The following is a 21,074-nucleotide window of genomic DNA, read 5'->3' on the forward strand; positions in this document are numbered from 1 at the left end:
TGTGAATGAGTTTAGAAGTGACTCCCAAATCTCTTTCTCCAGCCCAACCACTGTCCTGAGCCCAATCTGTGTATCCAGTGGTCCACCTGGCATTTATATATATAAATTTATATATATAAATATATATAAAGTGTAAAATGAACTCCTTTGTCCCTCTCAAACCTGCTCTTTCTCAAATCTTTACCACCCTAATAAATGGCACCACCATCCATGCAACCGCTGAAGCCCAAAACCGAAGAGTCATTCTTGATTCTTCCTTTTGCTCACCACCCACTTCCAATTTGCCACCAATCTTGTTGGTTCAATGATTAAAATAAAAAACTGTGATAACACAAACTGTTGGCAAGTAGGTGGAGAAACTGGATCACTCATACATTACTTGTGGGGATGTGAATTGGTACAGCAACTCTGAAAAAAGTATGGCAGTTTGTTTCAAAACTAAACATGCAATTACCATGCAACCCAGCAATTACACGCCTAGGCAATTAACCCAAAGAAATTAAAACTTATGGTTGGGGGGTGGGGGTTTGAAAGAAGGTCTTGCTCTGTCACTCAGGCTGAGTGCAGTGGCACAATCACAGCTCACTGCAGCCTCCACCTCCTGGGTGCAAGTGATCCTCCCACCTCAGCCTCCCAATTTTTTATTTTTTTATTTGTTAGTAGAGACTGGGGGGTCTCACTATGTTGCCCAGGCTGGTCTCGAACTCCTGGACTCAAGCAATCCACCCACCTTGACCTCCCAAAATGCTGAGATTATAGGCATGAGCCACCATGCCTGGCTGAAAATATGTTCACACAAAAACTTGCACATAAATGTTTATAGCAGCTTTATAGCCAAACATGAGAAACAACCCAAATGTTTTTTTAACAGGTGAATGATTAAACAAACTGTGGCACATCTATAGCATGGAATACTAACTACTCAGTAATAAAAAGGAATGAACCGCTGATATACACAACAACTGGAATGAACCTCCAGAGAATTATGCTGAGTGAAAAGGTCAATCTCAAAATATTACATATTGTATGATTCCATAACATTATTGGAATAACAAATTTACAAGGATGGAAAACATATTAGCGGTTGTTAAAAACTAGGGAGCGAGGGAGGGAGGGAGGTGCTGTGGCTATAAAAGAATATCATGAGGGATTCTTGTAATGAGATTATTCTGTATCTTGACTGTGACGGAGGTTACACGAATCTACAACATGGTAAAATTACATCGAGTTAATACACAAATATACATTTGAGTGCATGTAAAACTGGTGAAATCTGAATAAGATAGACAGATCATATTAATGTTAATTTCTTGTTTGTGATACTGTACTATTGTTTTGCAAGTTTCATTGAGTGAAACTAGACAAGGGGTACACATGGACTCATAATTTCTAACAACTGCATGTGAATCTACAATTATCTTAAACGGCATTTTTTTGTTTTTATTTTAAAAGTAGAGGTGGTGGTTCCACTATGTTGCCCAGGCTGGTCTCGAACTCCTGACCTCAAGTGATCCACCTGCCTCAGCCTCCCAAAGTGCTGGCATTAAAGACGTGAGCCACTATGCCCACCCAAGACAATGATTATTAAAATGCAATTCGAAAATGGGCAAAGAACATGAAGGGACAGTTCACCAAAGTTATCTACAGATGGAAAATAAACACATGAAAATATGTTCAACATCACTAGCCATTAGAAAATGCAAATTAAGAAAGCAATGAGATACTACTACACACCTATTAGAACAACAAAAATTAAAAATAGTGACAATACCAGTCAGGTGTGGTGGCTCATGCCTGTAATCCCAGCACTTTGGGAGGCCGACGGGGGCAGATCATGAGGTTAGGAGATAGAGACCATCCTGGCCACCTGGCCGTCGAGACATGGTGAAGCCCTGTCTCTACTAAAAATACAAAAATTAGCTGGGCATGGTCGCATGCACCTGTAGTCCCAGCTACTCAGGAGGCTGAGGCAGGAGAATTGCTTGAACCCAGGAGGTGGAGGTTGCAGTGAGTCAAGATCATGCCACTGCACTCCAGCCTGGGCGACAGAGCGAAACTCTGTCTCAAAAAAAAAAAAATTGTGACAATACCAAATGCTGGTAAAAATGCAAAGAAATAGTTCACTCACATAATTCTGGTGGAAATGCAAAATGGTACAGCCACTCTGGAAAATAATTTAGCATTTTCTTTAAAAACCAAACATATACTTACCGATTGACCCAGCAATTGCACTCTTGTTTAATTAGTCCAGTAAAAAAAAGTTTATGGGCTGGGTGCGGTGGCTCATGCCTGTAAGCCCAGCCCTTTGGGAGGCCAAGGCTGGTGGATCATTTGAGCTCAGGAGTTCGAGACCAGCTTGGTCAACATGGTGAGACCCCATCTCTACTAAAAACACAAAAATTAGCCAGGCGTGGTGGTGTGCTCCTGTAATCCCAGCTACTCGGGAGGCTGAGGTAGGAGAATCGCTTGAACCCAGGAGGTGGAGGTTGCAGTGAGCCGAGATTGCACCACTGCACTCTAGCCTGCGCGACGGAATGAGACTCCATCACAAAATAAAATAAATACATAAAATAAAAGTTTATGTCCACACAAAAACCTATACATGAGTGTTCACAGCACTCTAATTTGCAATAGCCAAAACTGGAAATAACCAAACTGTCCCTTAATAGGTGAGTGGCTAAACAAAGCGTGGTACATCCAAACCACGGAATACTACAGAATGAAATATTAATACGTGAAACAACTTGGATAGATCTCAAAGGAACCATGCTGAGTGAAAAAGGGCAATCTCAAAAGGTAACATACTGCATAATTTCATTTATGTAACATTCTTAAAGTGACAAAATTATAAAGATGGAGAACAGATTAGTTATTTCTAGGGTTTAGAGATGAGGATGATGGGATAGTTGTGTTACTGGTGGAGGGTGTCCAGGTTCTTGGCATTTTGAACAAAGAATTGGACAAAACACACAAAGCAAGAAAAGAATAAAGCAACAAAAGCAGAAATTTATTGAAAATGAAAGTACACTCCACAGTGTGGGAGAAGACTCCGAACACAGGGGCTTAAGAGCCCAGTTACAGAATCTTCTGGGGTCCAAGTACCCCCTAGAGGTTTCCCATTGGCCACTTGGTGTTCACTCCATGCAAATGAAGTAAGTAGTGGTCCGCAATCAGAGGCTAAAGTGAAGTTACAAAGTTGCACTCCTATACAAAGCAGAAAGCAACGAATTAGAGGTACTTTCAATTTTCCATCTGCCTTGCAGAAAAGGGGCATGTTGCAAAGAAAGTAGCTTCTGGTCCTTTTGTTACTTAGGTGTACAAAGTTGGGGTTTTCCTTTTGATTTAGTTCTAGGAAGTCAGCGTGAATTGGCCGTAGGTTCCCTGCCTCCAGACCCTTGTTTCCTGCCTCAGTTTTGTATCTTGATGGTAGTTCCATGGACCTACACGGGGCATCAAATGACATAAAACCATAAACACACATTATGTCAGTGCCAATTTCCTGGTTTTGATATTGTACTATATTTATGTAAGATGTAACCATTTGGGGGAACTGGGTGAAAGATACCCAGAACCTCTCTGTAGTATTTTATAACTTCCTGTTAATCTATAATTCTTTTAAAATAAGAATGTTTAAAATGAAAAAGATAATTGACTATTTAAAGCAAAAATAATTACAATATATTGTGAGGTTTATGACGTAGATAAGTAAAATATATAACAACAATAACACAAAGGCCAGAGGAGGGAAATGGAAGTATACCTTTGTAAGGTTCCTATGCTGTAGGTGAAGTGGTATATCATCTGAATGTATAATATGAAAAGTTAAACATTTATTTATTAATTAATTTATTAATTTATTTTTGAGATGGAGTCTCGCTCTGTCTCCTAGGCTGGAGTGCAATAGTGCGATCTCGGCTCACTGCAACCTCCACCTCCTGGGTGCCAGTAATTCTCCCACCTCAGCCTCCTGAGTAGCTGGGATTACAGGCGCGCATCACCACGCCCGGCTAACTTTTTGTATTTTTAATAGAGACGGGGTTTCACCATGTTGGCCAGGCTGGTCTCGAACTCCTGACCTCAGGTGATCTGCCTGCCTCAGCCTCCAAAAGGGCTGAGATTACAGGCATGAGCCACTGCGCCTGGCCAAGTTAAAGATTTATAATATAAACCCTAAAGCAACCTCTAAAATAATAGAACAAAAAGTTATAGATAATAGCCAACAATGGAGATAAAAATGAGTCATAAAAATACTTGGCCAGGCATGGTGGCTTACATTTGTAATCCCAGCACTTAGGGAGGCCAAGTCAGGATGATTGCTTGAGGCCAGGAGTTTGAGACCAGCCTGGGCAACATAGAAAGACCCCATCTCTACAAAACATTTAAAAATTAGCAGGGGGTGGTGGCATGTGCCTGTAGTCCCAGCTACTCAGGAGGGTGAGGTGGGAGGATCCCTTGAGCCCAGGAGTTTGAGGCTGCAGTGAGCTATGTTTTCACAACTGCATTCCAATCTGGGTGATAGAGAAAGATCCCATCTCTTTATATTAAAAAAAAAAAAGAAGAAGGAAGAAAGAAACTCAATCTGAAAGAGGGCAAAGAAAGAGGAAAATGGAACAAAGAACAGATGGAACAAAGAGAAACCATATAGAAATCTAACCATATCAATAATCACATTAAATGCAAAGCATCTAAACACTCCCAATCCAAAGGGAAAGACTGTCATATTAAGTAGAAAAAGCACAGAGGGCAGGGCACAGTGGCTTATGCCTATAATCCCAGCACTTTGGGAGGCCAAGGTGGGAGGATCATTTGAGCCCAGGAGTTCGAGATCAGCCTGGGCAACATAGCAAGACCCCATCTCTACAAAAAATGTTTAAAAAATTAGCCAGGTGTAGTGGCGCATGCCTGTAGTCCTAGATACTTGAGACGCTGAGGCCAGAGGATCACCTGATCCCAGGAGTTCAAGGCTGTAGTGAGCTGTGATCACACCACTGCATCCAGCCTGGGTGACAGAGTGAGACTCTGTTTCTTAAAAAAAAAAAAAAAAAAGTTAAAAAATAAAAAATAAAAAATAATTTTTTTAAAAAGGAAAAGCACAGGACTTAACTATATCCTCCCTGAAAAAAAAGCCCTCACTTTGGTATAATGACACAAATAGGTTAAAAGTAAAAAGATAGAAAAATATTTACCATGCTAACATGAATCAGAAGAAAGCTGGGGCTGGGTGGCTGTGGCTCATGCCTGTAATTCCAGCACTTTGGGAAGCCAAGGCAGGTGGATCACTTGAGCTCAAGAGTTTGAAACCAGCCTAGGCAACGTGGTGAAATACCATCTCTACCAAAAATGCAAAAAATATATATATATATCTCCTGGCATAATGGCATGCACCTGTAGCCCCAGTTACTCAGGAGGCTGAGGTGGGAGGATAGCTTGAGCCCAGGAGACGGAGGTTGCAATAAGCTGTGATTCTGTCACTGCACTACAGCCTGGGCAACAGAACCAGACTGTCTCAAAAAAAAGAAAAATCTGGAATGCCTAGGTTAATATCAAAGTAGATTTCAGAGCAAATATCACCAGGGATCAAGAAAGTGATTTCAAAATGATCAAATGGCCAATTCATCAAGAGAACATAGCAATCCTAAACATTTGTGTGCTTAATAATACAGCTTCCAATTATCTGAAGTAAAAACTGATAGCGCTGAAAGGAGAAATAGGCAAATCTACAATTACATTTTGGGATTTTAATACTCCTCTGTTACCAAATAATGAAATAAATAGAAATTTAGCAAGGCAGAGTTTGGTTAACAGACACTGAAGTACAGCTAGATAGGAAGAATAAGTTCTAGTGTTCTATAGCATTATAGAGTGACAACAATAAACAACAATTTATTGCGTATTCTCAAATAGCTACAAGAGCAGATTTTGAACATTCTCAACACAAAGAAATGATAAATGTTTGAGGGGACAGATATGCTAATTACCTGATTTGATCATTATACATAGTATGCAAGTATAGAAATTTCACACTGTACCCCATAATATGTGGAATTACTACGTATCAATTAAAAATAATTTTTTAGGCCGGGTGTGGTGGCTCACACCTGTAATTCCAGCACTTGGGAGGCCGAGGTGGGCAGATCACAAGGTCAGGAGATCGAGACCATCCTGGCTAACACGGTGAAACCCCGTCTCTACTAAAAAATACAAAAACAAACAAACAAACAAACAAAAAAAAAAACAGAAAAAAATTAGCCAGGCGTGGTGGCGGGTGCCTGTAGTCCCAGCTACCCGGGAGGCTGAGGCAAGAGAATGACGTGAACCTGGGAAGGGGAGCTTGCAGTGAGCCAAGATGGCACCACTGCACTCCAGCCTGGGCAACAGAGCCAGACTCTGTCTCAAAAAATAAATTAATTAATTAACAATAATAATAATAATAATTTTTTAGGCCAGGCTCATTGGCTCATACCTGTAATCCTAGCACTTTGAGAGGCCAGTCGGGTGGACTGCCTGAGCTCAGGAGTTCGAGATTAGCCTAGGCAGCATGGCGAAACCCCGTGTCTACTAAAAATACAAAAAATTAGCCAGGCGTGGTGGTTCGCACTTGTAGTCCCAGCTACTGGGGAGGTTAAGGCAGGAGAATCACTTGAACTTGGGAGGCGGAGGTTGCAGTGAGCCAAGATCACGCCATTGCACTTCAGCCTGGGCAACAGAGCGAGACTGTCTCAAAATAATAATAATAAAAATAATAATTTTTAAAAAGGCAAAAAGGCCAAATGAATAAATTAAAAACAACAACAAAACTAAATTTACGAAGGATATGAAATAATTCAACAGCACCATCAGCCAAAAGGATCCAACTAACATGTATAAAACCTTCCACTCAACAACGGCAGAGTACCTATTCTTCTCAAGTACACGTGACGCATTTACCAAGACAGACCACATTATGTTATGGGCCATAAAACAAAACTTTACAAATTTAAAATAATAGAAATTATACATCGTTGGGGATAAGCATAGGGTACTTTGGGAGCACAGAGGAGTGTCTAGCCCAGACTGGGAAAAAGAAGAGAGTCAGGGAAGGCTTCCAGGAAGGAGGTATCACCTGAGCTCAGTCTTGAAAGGTAAATAAGAATTAGCCAGATCAAAAATAAGGGAAAGCATTCCAGGGAGAGAGATCAGCATGGAGTCTTAAGATAGGGCCTGTAAATAGTAACTTTATATGGTTGCGCCAAGTGGAGACTAGCGAGAAATGAGGCTGCAGATGTCAGTATAATGGGCCCTGGGCCTCCAGGTTAAAAAGTGAGACAGTGTCCTATCAGACAATGGGGAGTCACTGAAGGGTCTTAACTGGGAGAGTCACAGTATCAGTTCTGTGTTTCTAAGAGGTCCCTCTGAGATGCCGCAGAAGGTAGTTTGAAGAGAAGGTGAAACTGGCAGCAGAGGGATCAATGTGGAGGCTGTTCCGATGGTCTAGAGAATATGCAGAAGGCTATGGCAGTGGTGGGGAGGGCAGGGGACAAGCCAGAGATAATTAGTGACTCCTAGTTAACATTATGACAACTGAAGTGTTTAGGGATGGAGTGTGCTGATGTCCGTAACTTGCTTTGAAATGCAACAAAAATAAGAAAAATTGATGGGTGAATATGTGATAAAGCAAATCTAGCAAAATGTTCACTGTTCACCATAAAATTATGGGGGGCAGGGAGAAGTGTTGTTTAGGAGGCAGAATCCACTGAACATGGAGACCAGTGCCCAAGGCTGAGGATGCAGAAGACCTCTTCCCCAGCAGCTCCCCTCTTCCTTGTCTACAGTACCCTGCCCACTGTGCCCCACCCATACTATGTTTCTTCTCCTTGCCTCTGTGCTTCTGCAGCCTGGAAGGTCCAGCACAGCAGGCAGAGGAGAGCACATTCCAGGTTACTCATAATAACACACTGATGCGTAAGCCAAAGGCTTATTTATGTCCCATGTTGGGGGTATAACTTGACCTTGGGGCCTCTTGCACAGAGTGTCCCCAAATGCCTCAAGGTCCCTGGAGAGCTGATTTGGTGAACGTGCTCTCAGAAAAAAAGAGAACTGGATGTTCTTAGATTTCATTTAGGGGATGTCAAAGCCTGGAGCAGCATGGCATCATGGAGAGGGTACCAACTTGAAAGTCAGACAGACGAGTTCGTTGCCCAACCTTGCCACAGACCCTAGATAGCTGTGAAACTTGGGGCACATTTCTTAACTTCTCTGACCCTGTTTCTTCAGCTTTAAGGTGGTAATAGAGCTGGGTGGGGTGGGTCACACCTGTAATACTAGAACTTTGGGAGGCCGAGGCAGGCAGATCACTTGAGGTCAGGAGTTTGAGACCAGCCTGGTCAACATGGTGAAACCTCGTCTCTACTAAAACTACAAAAATTAGCCAGGCATCGTAGCAGGCACCTGTAGTCCCAGCTACTCAGGAGGCGGAGGCAGGAGAATTGCTTGAATCTAGGAGGCGGAGGTTGCAGTGAGCCGAGATCGTGCCACTGCACTTCATCCTGGGTGACAGGCCGAAACTCTGTCCCCAAAAAAAAAAAAAAAAAAAAAAAAAAAAAAAAAGATGGCAATAGTAATATTTTCCAAATAAGGCAGTTGTGAACCCTAAAAGAGATCACGAAGGGAAAGCTCCTGGCTTATAGTATGTGTGCAATTTGTGTTGGTTGTTTTCCACTGTCTTAAGTGAACACTGCCTCTAAAAAACAAAATCTACCTCATGAGATACTGGTATAGTAAGGTCTTCCAGAAACTGTAGTTCTTTTGCTTAGATAATGCTGGACAAACACAGATGGAGCCTTCTTCTCTGAAGTCCTTTTTGAAAAACCAGTCACTTAAAGCTTCATTACCTAGTATGAAGTGGGTTAGAAAATTCTTTGGCCACTCATCGTGCTACCTGACTTCAAACTGTACTACAAGGCTACAGGAACCAAAACAGCATGATACTGGTACCAAAACAGATATATAGACCAATGGAACAGGACAGAGGCCTCAGAAATAATATCACACATCTACAACCATCTGATCTTTGACAAACCTGACAAAAACAAGAAATGGGGAAAGGATTCCCTATTTAATAAATGGTGCTGGGAAAACTGGCTAGCCTAATATGTAGAAAGCTGAAACTGGATCCCTTCCTTACACCTTATATAAAAATTAATTCAAGATGGATTAAAGACTTAAATGTTAGACATAAAACCATAAAAACCCTAGAAGAAAACCTAGGCAATACCATTCAGGCCATAGGCATGGGCAAGGACTTCATGACTAAAACACCAAAAGCAAAGGCAACAAAAGCCAAAATAGACAAATGGGATCTAGTTAAACTAAAGAGCTTCTGCACGGCAAAAGAAACTACCACCAGAATGAACAGGCAGCCTACAGAATGGGAGAAAGTCTTTGCGATCTACCCATCTGACAAAGGGCTAATATCTAGAATCTACAAAGAACTCAAAACGAATTTACAAGGAAAAAAAACAACCCCATCAAAAAGTGGGCAAATGGTATGAACAAACACTTCTCAAAAGAAGACATCTATGCAGCCCACAGACACATGAAAAAATGCTCATCATCACTGGTCATCAGAGAAATGCAAATCAAAACCACAATGAGATATCATCTCATGCCAGTTAGAATGGCAATCATTAAAAAGTCAGGAAACAACAGATGCTGGAGAGAATGTGGAGAAATAGGAAGGCTTTTACACTGTTGGTGGGAGTGTAAATTGGTTTGACCATTGTGGAAGACAGTGTGGTGATCCCTCAAGGATCTAGAACTAGAAATACCATTTGACCCAGCAATCCCATTACTGGTATATACCCAAAGGATTATAAATCATGCTACTATAAAGACACATGCACACGTATGTTTATTGAGGCACTATTCACAATAGCAAAGACTTGGAACCAACCCAAATGTCCATCAATGATAGACTGGATTAAGAAAATGTGGCACATATACACCATGGAATACTATGCAGCCATGAAAAAGGATGAGTTCATGTCCTTTGCAGGGACATGGATGAAGCTGGAAACCATCATTCTGAGCAAACTATCACAAGGACAGAAAACCAAACACCGCATGTTCTCACTCATAGGTGGGAACTGAACAATGAGATCACTTGGACACAGGGTGGGGAACATCACACACTGGGGCCTGTCGTGGGGTGGGGGGCTGGGGGAGGGATAGCATTAGGAGAAATACCTAATGTAAATGGCGAGTTGATGGGTGCAGCAAACCAACATGGCACATGTATACCTATGTAGCAAACCTGCATGTTGTGTGCATGTACCCTAGAACTTAAAGTATAATATTAAAAAAAGAAAATTATTTGGCCACGGACTGGACTCATGGAGACACATCAGTCATATCAGCAATATATTTAATATTAATACCTATGTCCATTTGCCACGATGAGTAGTTATTTTTATAGATGGCTGATTTCATCCACTATGTACTGATTTTTTTTCCTGTCTTCATTTTCCAAACATGACCTTTTCCTGCCCTTGTTCCCAGAGTCTGGGGCCTAGAGCTCCCTATGCAATGACCATCTATGAATGGGATCAGCTAGATCTCTGTGTTTTGTTGCTTCAAGCTTTCCCCTGCAGAATAAGCTCTGCTGGGATCTCAAATAGGAAAAAACTGTAGTTCTTTGGCTGTGGAGCAGGTCAGGTGGGGCAGTGTGTGAGTCTGGGCCAAGGTCTGTGAACCTCTGTCCTGGGAAGAGGGCTGCCAGCTTCTCTTCCTGATTTTCCTCAAGTAATGCATAAAAGAACGAACCTGACGAGGTAATTAGCAGAAAATACAACTGGCAGCCATTGCTGGCTGAGTCGCAGTGCACACTCCAGCAGATGTTACCATGGTTTCAAGGCTGAATTTTTCTCCTCTTTTCTCCCCCTGCCCTCTCTCTTCAGTTAATTTGTCACTCTGCTCCACAGACTCATCCACAGTCTGCCTCCATAGACTGGTGCAGACTTAACCCTGAATAGAAGCTGGCTTTTCTATGATTTGCTTTTCAAATTACGTTTATTGTCTTTTTCTCTTGAATAAAAAATAAGTGTCAAGTGATAGAATATAATATAAACTGAAGAAAATGAAAGTTAAACTCACATTTCAGAATACTTAAAATTGTATCATAATACCTGCCCCATCTTTTTGTAATCCATACTGCATAGTTGAGATCTGTCTTAAAGTGCTTTTGACCTTGAAACCTCCAGCAGGCCTATGCCCATTCTTTTCCCCTTGGAGCTGTTGGCCTTCAGTCTTGCTTGAAAAATTCAGCCATGGACACAGGCTTGCTTATTATCATTGTTGCTGTTATTATCTGCTGCAATGCACAGAGCTCTCACAGTGTTCCAGGCACTAAGCATTTGCTAGGCACATCAGCCATTGACAAACATTGGCTGTTCATTGGGATCGGAACTCTAGTTTGCTTCATTCCTACTTCACAACTGCCATAGCCAGTGGTCACAGGAAAGGCTCTTCCCAATGAAAAATCAAAAGTAAAGGTTCCCCTTGGGCCTCTTGGCCATAGATAACCTGATGAACACAAGGCTACACTGTCATCGTCAACACCCAATCCCGACTCCCCCATCCCTCCATCTCGCAGCCGAACTTGGAGAATTAGTACAGGGGCAGGACCCACCTCAGAAGTGGCAGAGCAATGATCCCCTCACCACTAGATGTGTCCTCCGCAGTTGATCACTCCCAATCCGAAACAAGGAGTGCCCGAAATGTGTCCAGAATTTACAGCAGCCAAACATAAGAGGGCTCCATGTTATGTCTTGAGTAGGGCATGAGCACAATCTCAGAAATACCTGATTCCCTGGTATGAGCATGAAGCATCTCCAGGTCCAGCAAGGCTGCATCCAAAAACTAAACTGAGCTGGAAGACCTCTATATTCTGGCTGGTAGTGGCAAGCTAGGACAGCTGTCTCACGGAGTGGAGGAAACGCCCTGACATATCATATACAAATTATTGATGGTGGGAGGGATTGTAAGGGGAGAAAAAGTGTGTGGGCACAAATTCAAAAATCATTTATCTTAGGCAAACACTATTAATATGAGCAAGCCATCATTTTATGTGCTTTACAGATATGAACTTGTTTTATTCTCAACATCTGATAGGATAATAGTAGGTACTATTATCATCGACTCCATTTCACAGATGATGAAACTGAGCCAAAGAGAGGTGAAGTAACTTCCTCAAGGTCATGGAGCTAGTAGACAGATGTGGAGCAGGGATTTGAAACTGGGCAATCTGGCTCCAGAATCCATGCTTTTACTACATTATGCTGCACCATTATGGAAATTTTGGAAAATACACAGAAACAAACACGATGACCTGTATGCACTAGCACCACTGGCCACATCTTGCTGTATAGCTTTCCTCTCCTTTATATTCATATAACATACATTACATATACTTCTTTTACAAGGAATCATATTCTTTATCTTGATCTTAAAAACATTTCCCCCATCTGTACACACAGCCTTACAATCGTTATTTTGAATGTTGTATAATATCTTCTTGTGTGGCTAAAACATTATTTAAGCAGTACCCGACTGAGGAGCACTTAGACTGCTTCCAATGTTTCTCCATGACTGAGCTCTGCAAGAGGCAAAAAGGTGACAGACTTTTTAAAAAACTACCTTTTGAACCCAATTAGCTACAACTGCAGAATAAAATTAACAAACGAAAAACTGCCAGGGAGGGCAGCCCCGTGTGTAGGAGGAGACAGCAGAAGTTGGCCGCCACCACAGTTCTCTTGCTTCCCTTTGTCTGGCGGCCCCGCGGGATTGGCCAGAGCTGGCGCCGAGGGACTGCAGAGCGCCCCCGCGGCTCCTACTGCGTACGCGTGAAAAAAGCCGGGTTGGGGGGAATGGGGGAGTTTCGGGGGTAGAGTGTGGGGAGTGGGGGATCTGGTGCAAATTAGGATGCGTGAAAGAAGTCACAAAAAGCGCAGAGGCGGGACTTCCCGCCCTAATCCGGCCTTTGTCTCCGCCCCTCTGCCTTTGTTTCGGCCCAAGCGTCTTATTGGTCAGACATCTTCAGCCCCATTGGTCCAAGAGTCAAAGGACGGGGTCTGCCCCAAGCTGTGCCTGCTTCCGGAGCCGCAATAGGAACGGTCAATTGAGATACGGCTTTCAGGCATTTGTTTAGGACATGCCCATGGAAGGGGTTCTAAAGGGGCTTGTACGGCAACTGGAGCAGTTCAGAGTTCAGCAACAAGCTTCCGAGATGCCGCCCAAAGGAAAAAGTGGTTCTGGAAAAGCGGGGAAAGGTAGAGCGGCCAGAGCGATCAAGGAGAATGGGGGCGGGTGAGGAGCGAAGGGGGGGAACAGACAGTCCATCTGTGGAGTCCGGGACGGACGCAGCAGGTAGCCAGTGGCCCCACAGTGCTGCCATCGATTACATCTGTAGGAATACATTGGGCGACGGTTCAGGGACCGTCCTGGTGGGTAATGGAATCTGGTGGGGATAGTTCCTCGGAGGCGATGACTTAGGGCTGCTATTTCAAGGGGTTATTAGAGCTCTAAAATTGGGTCTTATCAAAAGCCAGCAATAAGAAGTACACATTGATTATGGTCCTTAAAGTTCACTTTAATGCTTACAGAATGACATGCCCACCATCGGTGAAGAAATCATTCATTCATTGAACAGAAATGTGTCAGGCACAGTGCTAAGCGCTGAGGATATAAAAATAAGACAGAGGGCTGGGCGCGGTGGCTCACGCCTATAATCCCAGCACTTTGGGAGGCCGAGGGAGGGTGGATCACGAGATCAGGAGTTCGAGACCAGCCTGGCCAACATGGCGAAACCCCGTCTCTACTAAAAATACAAAAATTCGCCAGGCGTGGTGGTGTGCGCCTGTAATCCCAGCTACTCGGGAGGCTGAGGCAGGAGAATCGCTTGAACCCGGGAGGCAGAGGTTGCAATGAACTGAGATCACGCCACTGCACTCCAGCCTGGGCGACAGAGCAAGCCTCTGTCTCAAAAAAAAAAAAAAAAAAAAAAAGATTTTGGCCTTAAGAAGCTCCCGAAATAGTGAGGAAGATAAAGGCTTAGTGATCATAAAGCACTGTACTAAATGTAGTGTTGAGGGATGTGTATGGGATATAATAGAAATTGAGGGAAGTGCTTCATTTAGCTGGGGAACAGGGAACGGAAGACTTCCTGGAGATGAATTAGGCAGAGGTCAAGATGGGCATTGAGGGTAAGTTAAAGCATTCCTTACTTGGGGTCCAGCAGCAAAAGCACTGAGGTGAGAAACAGCATGATGTGTGCAGTGTAGTGTTGCTGGAGCAAAAACTCAAGGCAGAATGGCAAGTGGTGAGAATGAAAACAGAAACAAAGACCAGATCATGGAGAGTGCTATATATGCTGCTAAGAAGGACGGTTAAGTATCAGAAAGACCTGTAAGGAGATTGTTGTGGTAGTCTTGGTGAGAGATGATGGTGGACTGACCTAAGGGAGTGGCTGTGGGAACTGAGAAAAAAGATTCTGTAAATATTAGGATGTGAAATAGTCAAGACTAGGTGATTTATTGGGTTGGGGAGGGATGGTGAGGGAGGATCAACGATCATTCTGTTTTCTGGATTGGATTTCTAACCTGTTGCTGGTCCTGCAGGGTAACATCAAGGATACATGAGGAGCAGGGATGAGATTGATGAATTCACTTTCAGATAGATTGGCTTTGAGGTGTCTGTGGGACATCTCAGTGGAGATATAGTCAGGAAGTGGTTGGATATTTGAGTCTGAAGTTTGAAGGAGAGGTCTAGACTGTACATGTAAGTTTTAGGAGTCATTAACTTATAGATGGTAGTTGAGCCCATTAGAGTGTATGCAATTATCCATGGAGAGTTTATAGGATGAAAAGAGCAGAGAGCAGAGGATGTGATCCTAGGACAGGCAGAGAAAGAGGCAGACAGATAGAGGGAGTGCAGAATGGTGGCCAGAGGCTGGAGAGACCAGAATGTTTTAAAGAGAGAGGGTATAGTCTATCAAGCACAGCAGATTTGGAAATTAGAGGTGGCCTTCGGTAAAAGTGATTTCAGTGAAACAGAAGCCAGATTGCAGTGACTAGAGAACTGACTGGAAAGTGGTAATTTGGACTTCTTGGAAAGTTTTAATTGAAAAGCATGGAAATGGGATGGTAGATAGAGAAGGACAGAGGATTAAGAGAAAGTTTTATTTTCTTTGCTTCTTTGGAATGGGGAAAACTTGGGAGTGAAGCTGAAGGATCCAGTAAAGTAAAAGAGGTAAAGGTACAGAAGAGTGAGATTTAGGAGAAAATGGAATCCAGGACCTAGGGGGAGTAGGGACACCTTATGCTTGAGGTCATAGGAAAGGAGATGGAGGGGCAGGGACTCAGTAGGCATCTTGAGGAGAGTGGTAAAGGTCTGGAATATCCTAACGGGAGAGGGAATGAAACACAAAAGAAGTGCGCTCAGGGCTAGGAGCCTGACTAAGATCAAAGCCCATGAATTTGTAGACTACATAATCTTCACAGTCTGATTTACCTAGTACCATGCAACTGGCACAATATAGGATTGAAAAGAGCTAGGTGCAGCCTTAAGCCATGGTTGAGGTTTTGTTAGGCAGTTATGATAGGAGGATAGCAACACAAGGGAATTACAAGGGCCAGTGGGAATGCAGTTCAGATGAATGAACATGGGGTCCAGAGTGGGAAGGGAAAAAGAGGTCTGGTGGTCTAGGTCAATGTAGCAGGACAAAGGGAGTGGGGTCGAGGGAGAGGTTCTGTGAAGTTAAAGAGCCAGTAGTGTGGGAATGAGACATGAGGAAGCTGGAAGGACAGGAGGTTATAGCCAGAGACTGAACTAGTTCTGAGTGGCACAGTTCCATCGTGTGCCCCCGGGGCAGGTAGCTTGGAGTAGAGAGCATGACATTCGGGAAAGAGACCTAGAACTGTGAGATTCCCCAAGATAGATGGTGAGGTCACTCAAGGTAATGGCAGGAGTGAGGGTGGAGAGGAAGCCCAAAGCTGATGCCAGAGTTGTCAGGAAATCAAAGGCAGTGAGGTGGCAGTCAGAAGATGACAGCATCCAGCAGGGAAGAGGATGGGATAACTGGAAGGCATCATCATTCAAGAGTGGATCTATAGCAAACCCAGTTAGGAGTTTGATTTAATAACACTCCTTTGGCAGTAACATTTTTTTAGGGTTTTGGTAGTCCGTATTTGGGGTTTTCAGTTTAATCAAACATTTATTAAAACACCTTTTGTGTGCCAGGCATTGTGCTAGGCTTGGAGATACTAAGACAAGCAAGATGGAGACTCCTGCTTAAAACTTTTCAATGGTGGCCAGGCGCGGTGGCTCACGCCTGTAATCCCAGCACTTTGGGAGGCCGAGGCTGGTGGATCATGAGGTCAGGAGATCGAGACCATCCTGACTGACACGGTGAAACCCTGTCTCTACTAAAAATACCAAAAAAATTAGCGGGGTGTGGTGGCGGCCGCCTGTAGTCCCAGCTACTCGGGAGGCTGAGGCAGGAGAATGGCGTGAACCCGGGAGGCGGAGCTTGCAGTGAGCTGAGACCGCGCCACTGCACTCCAGCCTGGGCAACAGACAGAGCGAGACTCCGTCTCAAAAAAAAAAAAAAAAAAACTTTTCGATGGCTCCCTATTACGTCTAGGATAAATCCCAAGCTCCTTAATGGGGCCAAAAGGCCTCAATGCCCTGACCCTCAGCTACCTCCCTCAGGCAGGCTCATCTGAGTGCACTCCCACCTCAGATTTGGCTTCATCCATACAATTTCTTACACATACCATGTCGTTTCCCCCATTCTGGAGTGTCTCCTCATCCTTTCTTTGGCTAACCAGCTCCTACTCATCCAGGAAACCTTCCCTGGCTGGCTCCAGTGTCCCTCTGTGCTTCCACAGCCCCCTGTCCATAACCATCTCTGCATCTCCTGCATTCTCCTGAAATGATCTGTCTTCCTCACTAGAATATGAGTTTTCTGAAGGAAAGTACATGGCTTGTTCATCTTTGTACTCCCAGTGCCTGGAACTCAGTAGTTGTATAGGAAATGTTTATTGAACTGAACCCTTAATTCAACTGTAATTCTTAGGAACGTCAGCCTCTAGCAGTACGTAGGCTGCCATTGACACAGAAGTTACCATAGTAGCAAAATGACATACTAGTAAAATGTAAGATGCTGCTAATGGTTCTAGGAAGACATCAATAGGCAATGTAGTAGACTCTAGAAATTTGGACATGAATGTATTCTTTAGCCAAAAATGGGTAGTGGGAAATTTGATCTTTTTAAAAAATATATTCTTGGAGATTTTACTTACTGGAATTGTGATGCTTGAATACACAGTTGCGGTATATGATAGAACTCTTACAAGAACTTAGGAGTCTGCCCTCAGAAGGCAGGGTGTTAAATTGGATGCAGAGAATCTGGGCCAGGCTTCCGGAGCTTTCATTCACCTATTAGCACACTCATTTGTGTATCCATTTTCTGTGAAGGGTTTATATAGGGCACAGATTTCCTGTTTGAAGAAAGATGGGTCAGATTAATTTAGCTTGATGTTGTAAAGCAAGCTTGTCCAACCCATGGCCCACGGGCTGCGTACGGCCCAGGACGGCTTTGAACGCAGCCCAACACAAATTCGGAAACTTTCTTAAAACATGAGATTTTTTTTGTGATTTTTTTTTTTAGCTTGTCAACTATCATTAGCGTTAGCGTATTTTGTGTGGCCCAAGATAATTATTCCATTGTGGCCCAGGGAAGCCGAAAGATTGGATACCGTTGTTGTAAAGTGTCTGGCCGAGTTCCCTTTTGAAGTGTGGCGTTATGATGGAAATATCCACTCCCGTTGTGTGTTGGACCTTTCTGTAAACATAGAGGTGCAGTTTAAATGAGTACCTGTCATCTCTTCTCTTCTCTAAAGGGGGAGCAGCATCTGGGAGTGACAGTGCTGACAAGAAGGCTCAGGGTCCCAAAGGTGGTGGCAATGCAGTAAAGGTGAGTTACTGGTTCCTTTTTTTCCATGTTAAATATAAATTCCATTTATGTGTTAGTACGCATAAAAGACAGAATGCTTAACTCATTCTAACAGGCTAGCTTAACACTGGTGTAAAATCAAAATAACACAAAATTGTAGCTGGGCGCACCTGTAATCCCAGCACTTTGGGAGGCCAAGGCAGGCAGATCAGCCTGGCCAAAATGGTGAAACCCTGTCTCTACTAAAAATACAAAAATTTGCCTGGTGTGGTGGTGTACACCTGTAATCCTAGCTACTTGGGAGGTTGAGGCACGGGAATCAAGAATCGCTTCAACCGGGAGGCTGAGGTTGCAGTGAGCTGAGATTGCGCCACTGCACTCCAGCCTGGGCAACAGAGTAAGATTCCATCTCAAAAAATAAATAAATAAAAATAAATTTTAAAAAAATGGAAAATATAGACCAGTCTTGCTTATGAAAAGTAATTCCCTTTAAATATTTTCTCATACTTGCTTATGAAAAGTAATTCCCTTTAAATATTTTCTCATATACTTTCTCAGATACCCAGAATTTCTTCATACTTTTTTAGTATTGTTCCTTAAAATGCATTAAGTTAGATCTTCCCAGTAATTGAGTTATTTCTCAGGACAAAATAATATTTTATGAAACCAAGAGATTAGATAAGTGTTAAAAGGCCTCTGCTGAATAAACAGGCAAGGGTGCAGGTCTCTTTAGAAAGCTTCCCCACTGGTGAGCTACAAACCAGGGTCTTGACCATAAAAATGGGGGCAGGAGAAAATCAGCAAATAATTACTTGAAATACTTAACCTAGTCCCAGAGGAGTATCTGCTGGGAGAAAATTTAATCTGCAAACTAGTAAGTGCTATGTAACAAGGCAATTTCTATGTTTTAGTCAGGATATGGGAGCCTGTACTTTGATTCATTCATTCAGTAAGGACTTAGTGACATCTGCCCTGTGCCAAGCAATGTATTAGGCTCTGGGGATTTTTAATTATTTATTTATTTAATAAAAAAGTAAGAGATGGGCCAGGCACAATGGTTCATTCCTGTAATCCCAGCACTTTGGGAGGCCAAGGCACGAGGATCACTTGAGCCCAGGAGTTTGAGACCAGCCTGGGCAATATAGCAAGACCCTGTCACTAAAAAAATAAAAATAAAAAATTAGCCAGACGTGGTGGTGCACACCTGTGGCCCTAGCTACTCAGGAGGCTGAGGTGGGAGGATCGCTTGAGCCCGAGAATTTAAGGCTACAGTGAGCCATGATTGTGCCACTGCACTCATCCTATGCAACAGAGCGAGACCCTGTCTCAAAAAAATAAATAAATAAAAAGTAAGAGATGGTCCTTGTTATCACAGGCTACTTGGGAGCAGTTAGGTAAAGATATATATTTCATTGCTGTATGATAAGCATAGCAGTGGAACTGCATCATATAAATTCAGCCATACATGTGCAGCCTAAAAAAGAGAGATCATGTGAATGGTGTGGACTGTTCTGCCCACTCTTCTATTCAATGAACCTATGCCCCACAGAGAGAGAGAGAGAGATGAGAGACATGCACCTGCTTTTCTATAGTTGCCCTGAATTCTTGTATGAGCATCCAGTCATGTGAAGTGAGGTCCTGGTATCCAAAGATAAGTTTTCATAAAACATAGCCCCTAAATAAAACCCAGTTACTTCATGTTACAAACGGAGTAGAGTGTGTCTGGCTATGTCTGGGCTTAAATGAGAGCTGACATGCTGGTCTCCCATATGACATCTTCATAAAGGGATATTCTAGGGTAATTTTGGCTATATGCAGTTTTCACCTAATACGCTTTCACAAGCATCTAACCTAAGAGCCTGTTGCACTGCATATGGCTTTAGCTACTTTTTTTTTTTTTTTGAGACGGAGTTTCACTCTTGTTGTCCAGGCTGGAGTGCAATGGCACGATCTCGGCTCACTGCAACCTCCGCCTCCCAGGTTCAAGCGATTGTCCTGCCTCAGCCTCCCAAGTAGCTGGGATCACAGGTGCCCGCCACCGCGCCCAGCTAGTTTTTTGTATTTTTAGTAGAGATCGGGTTTCACCATGTTGGCCAGGCTGGTCTTGAACTCCTGACCTCAGGTGATCCATCCGTCTCGCCTCCCAAAGTGCTGGGATTACAGGCGTGAGCCACCGTGCCTGGCGGCTTTAGCTAATTTTTAAAAAACTTTGTTTTGTTGTTTTTATCTTTGTAGAGATGGAGTCTCACTATGTTGCCCAGGCTGGTCTTGAACTCCTGGCCTCAAGCAATCCTCCTGCCTCAGCCTCCAAAAGTGTTAAGATTATAGGGGTATGAGCCACCACACCTGGTGCATATGGCTTTAAAGAGGCGTCTTACCCTCTCTGGAAAAAAAATAAGTTCAGTGTGGCCACTCATGAGATATATGGAAAGGAGTGGCACGTTATTCACTAGGAAAGTAGATTAGGGTTAAATTTTTTTTTTATAAAGCCTTTTATTTTGAGATAATTATAGATTCACATGCAGTTGTAAGAAATAATACATCTAGCTGGGCATGGTGATGTGTGCCTGTAGTCCCAGCTACTTGGGAGGCTGAGGTAGGAGGATTGTTCGAGCCCAGGAGTTTGAGGCGGCAGTGAGTCATGATCACGCCACTGCACTCCAGCCTGGGCAACAGAATGAGACCTTGTCTCTAAGAAAGAAAAAAAGAAAAAGGAAAAGAAATAATACGTATTCCTTTGTTTCTCCCAATGGTAACACCTAACAAAACTATAGTACAATAGCACAAACAGGATATTGACATTGGTGTAGTCAAGATACAGACAATCCTACCACTACAAGGATCCCTCCTGTTGGCCTTTTATAACTATACCCGCTTCCTTCCTGCCCCACCTCTGCCCCCTTAACCCATGGCAGCAACTTATCTGTTCTCCATTTGTGTAACTTTATAATGTCAAGAATGTTATATGAATGGAATAATACAGTATGTAACCTTTTCGGATTGGTTTTATTCACCCAGTATAATTCGCTGGAGATTTCATTCAAGTGGTTTTGTTTATCAATAGTTTATTCCTCTGTATTGCTAA

The 21,074-nt window shown here is 43.1% G+C and overlaps 1 protein-coding gene across 3 annotated transcripts in view; it reads left to right on the forward strand.

The window, feature by feature from the left end:
• The first annotated feature begins 13,112 nt into the window (after positions 1-13,112).
• PIN4 (peptidylprolyl cis/trans isomerase, NIMA-interacting 4) overlaps positions 13,113-21,074 on the forward strand; it is a 37,453-nt gene continuing 29,491 nt past the window's right edge. The window contains exons 1-2 of one of the 3 annotated variants that reach the window (XM_054544712.2): positions 13,113-13,304; positions 17,937-18,010. In XM_054544712.2, the coding sequence (XP_054400687.1) occupies positions 13,187-13,304; positions 17,937-18,010 (192 nt within the window). In that variant the 5' untranslated portion in view covers positions 13,113-13,186. The remainder of the gene's footprint in view (positions 13,305-17,936; positions 18,011-21,074) is intronic. The other 2 variants (XM_054544711.2, XM_002831800.6) reach the window with 2 other exon arrangements.

This window comes from Pongo abelii, chromosome X (assembly GCF_028885655.2).
Source record: "Pongo abelii isolate AG06213 chromosome X, NHGRI_mPonAbe1-v2.0_pri, whole genome shotgun sequence".
In the NCBI taxonomy this organism is placed as follows: domain Eukaryota; kingdom Metazoa; phylum Chordata; class Mammalia; order Primates; family Hominidae; genus Pongo; species Pongo abelii.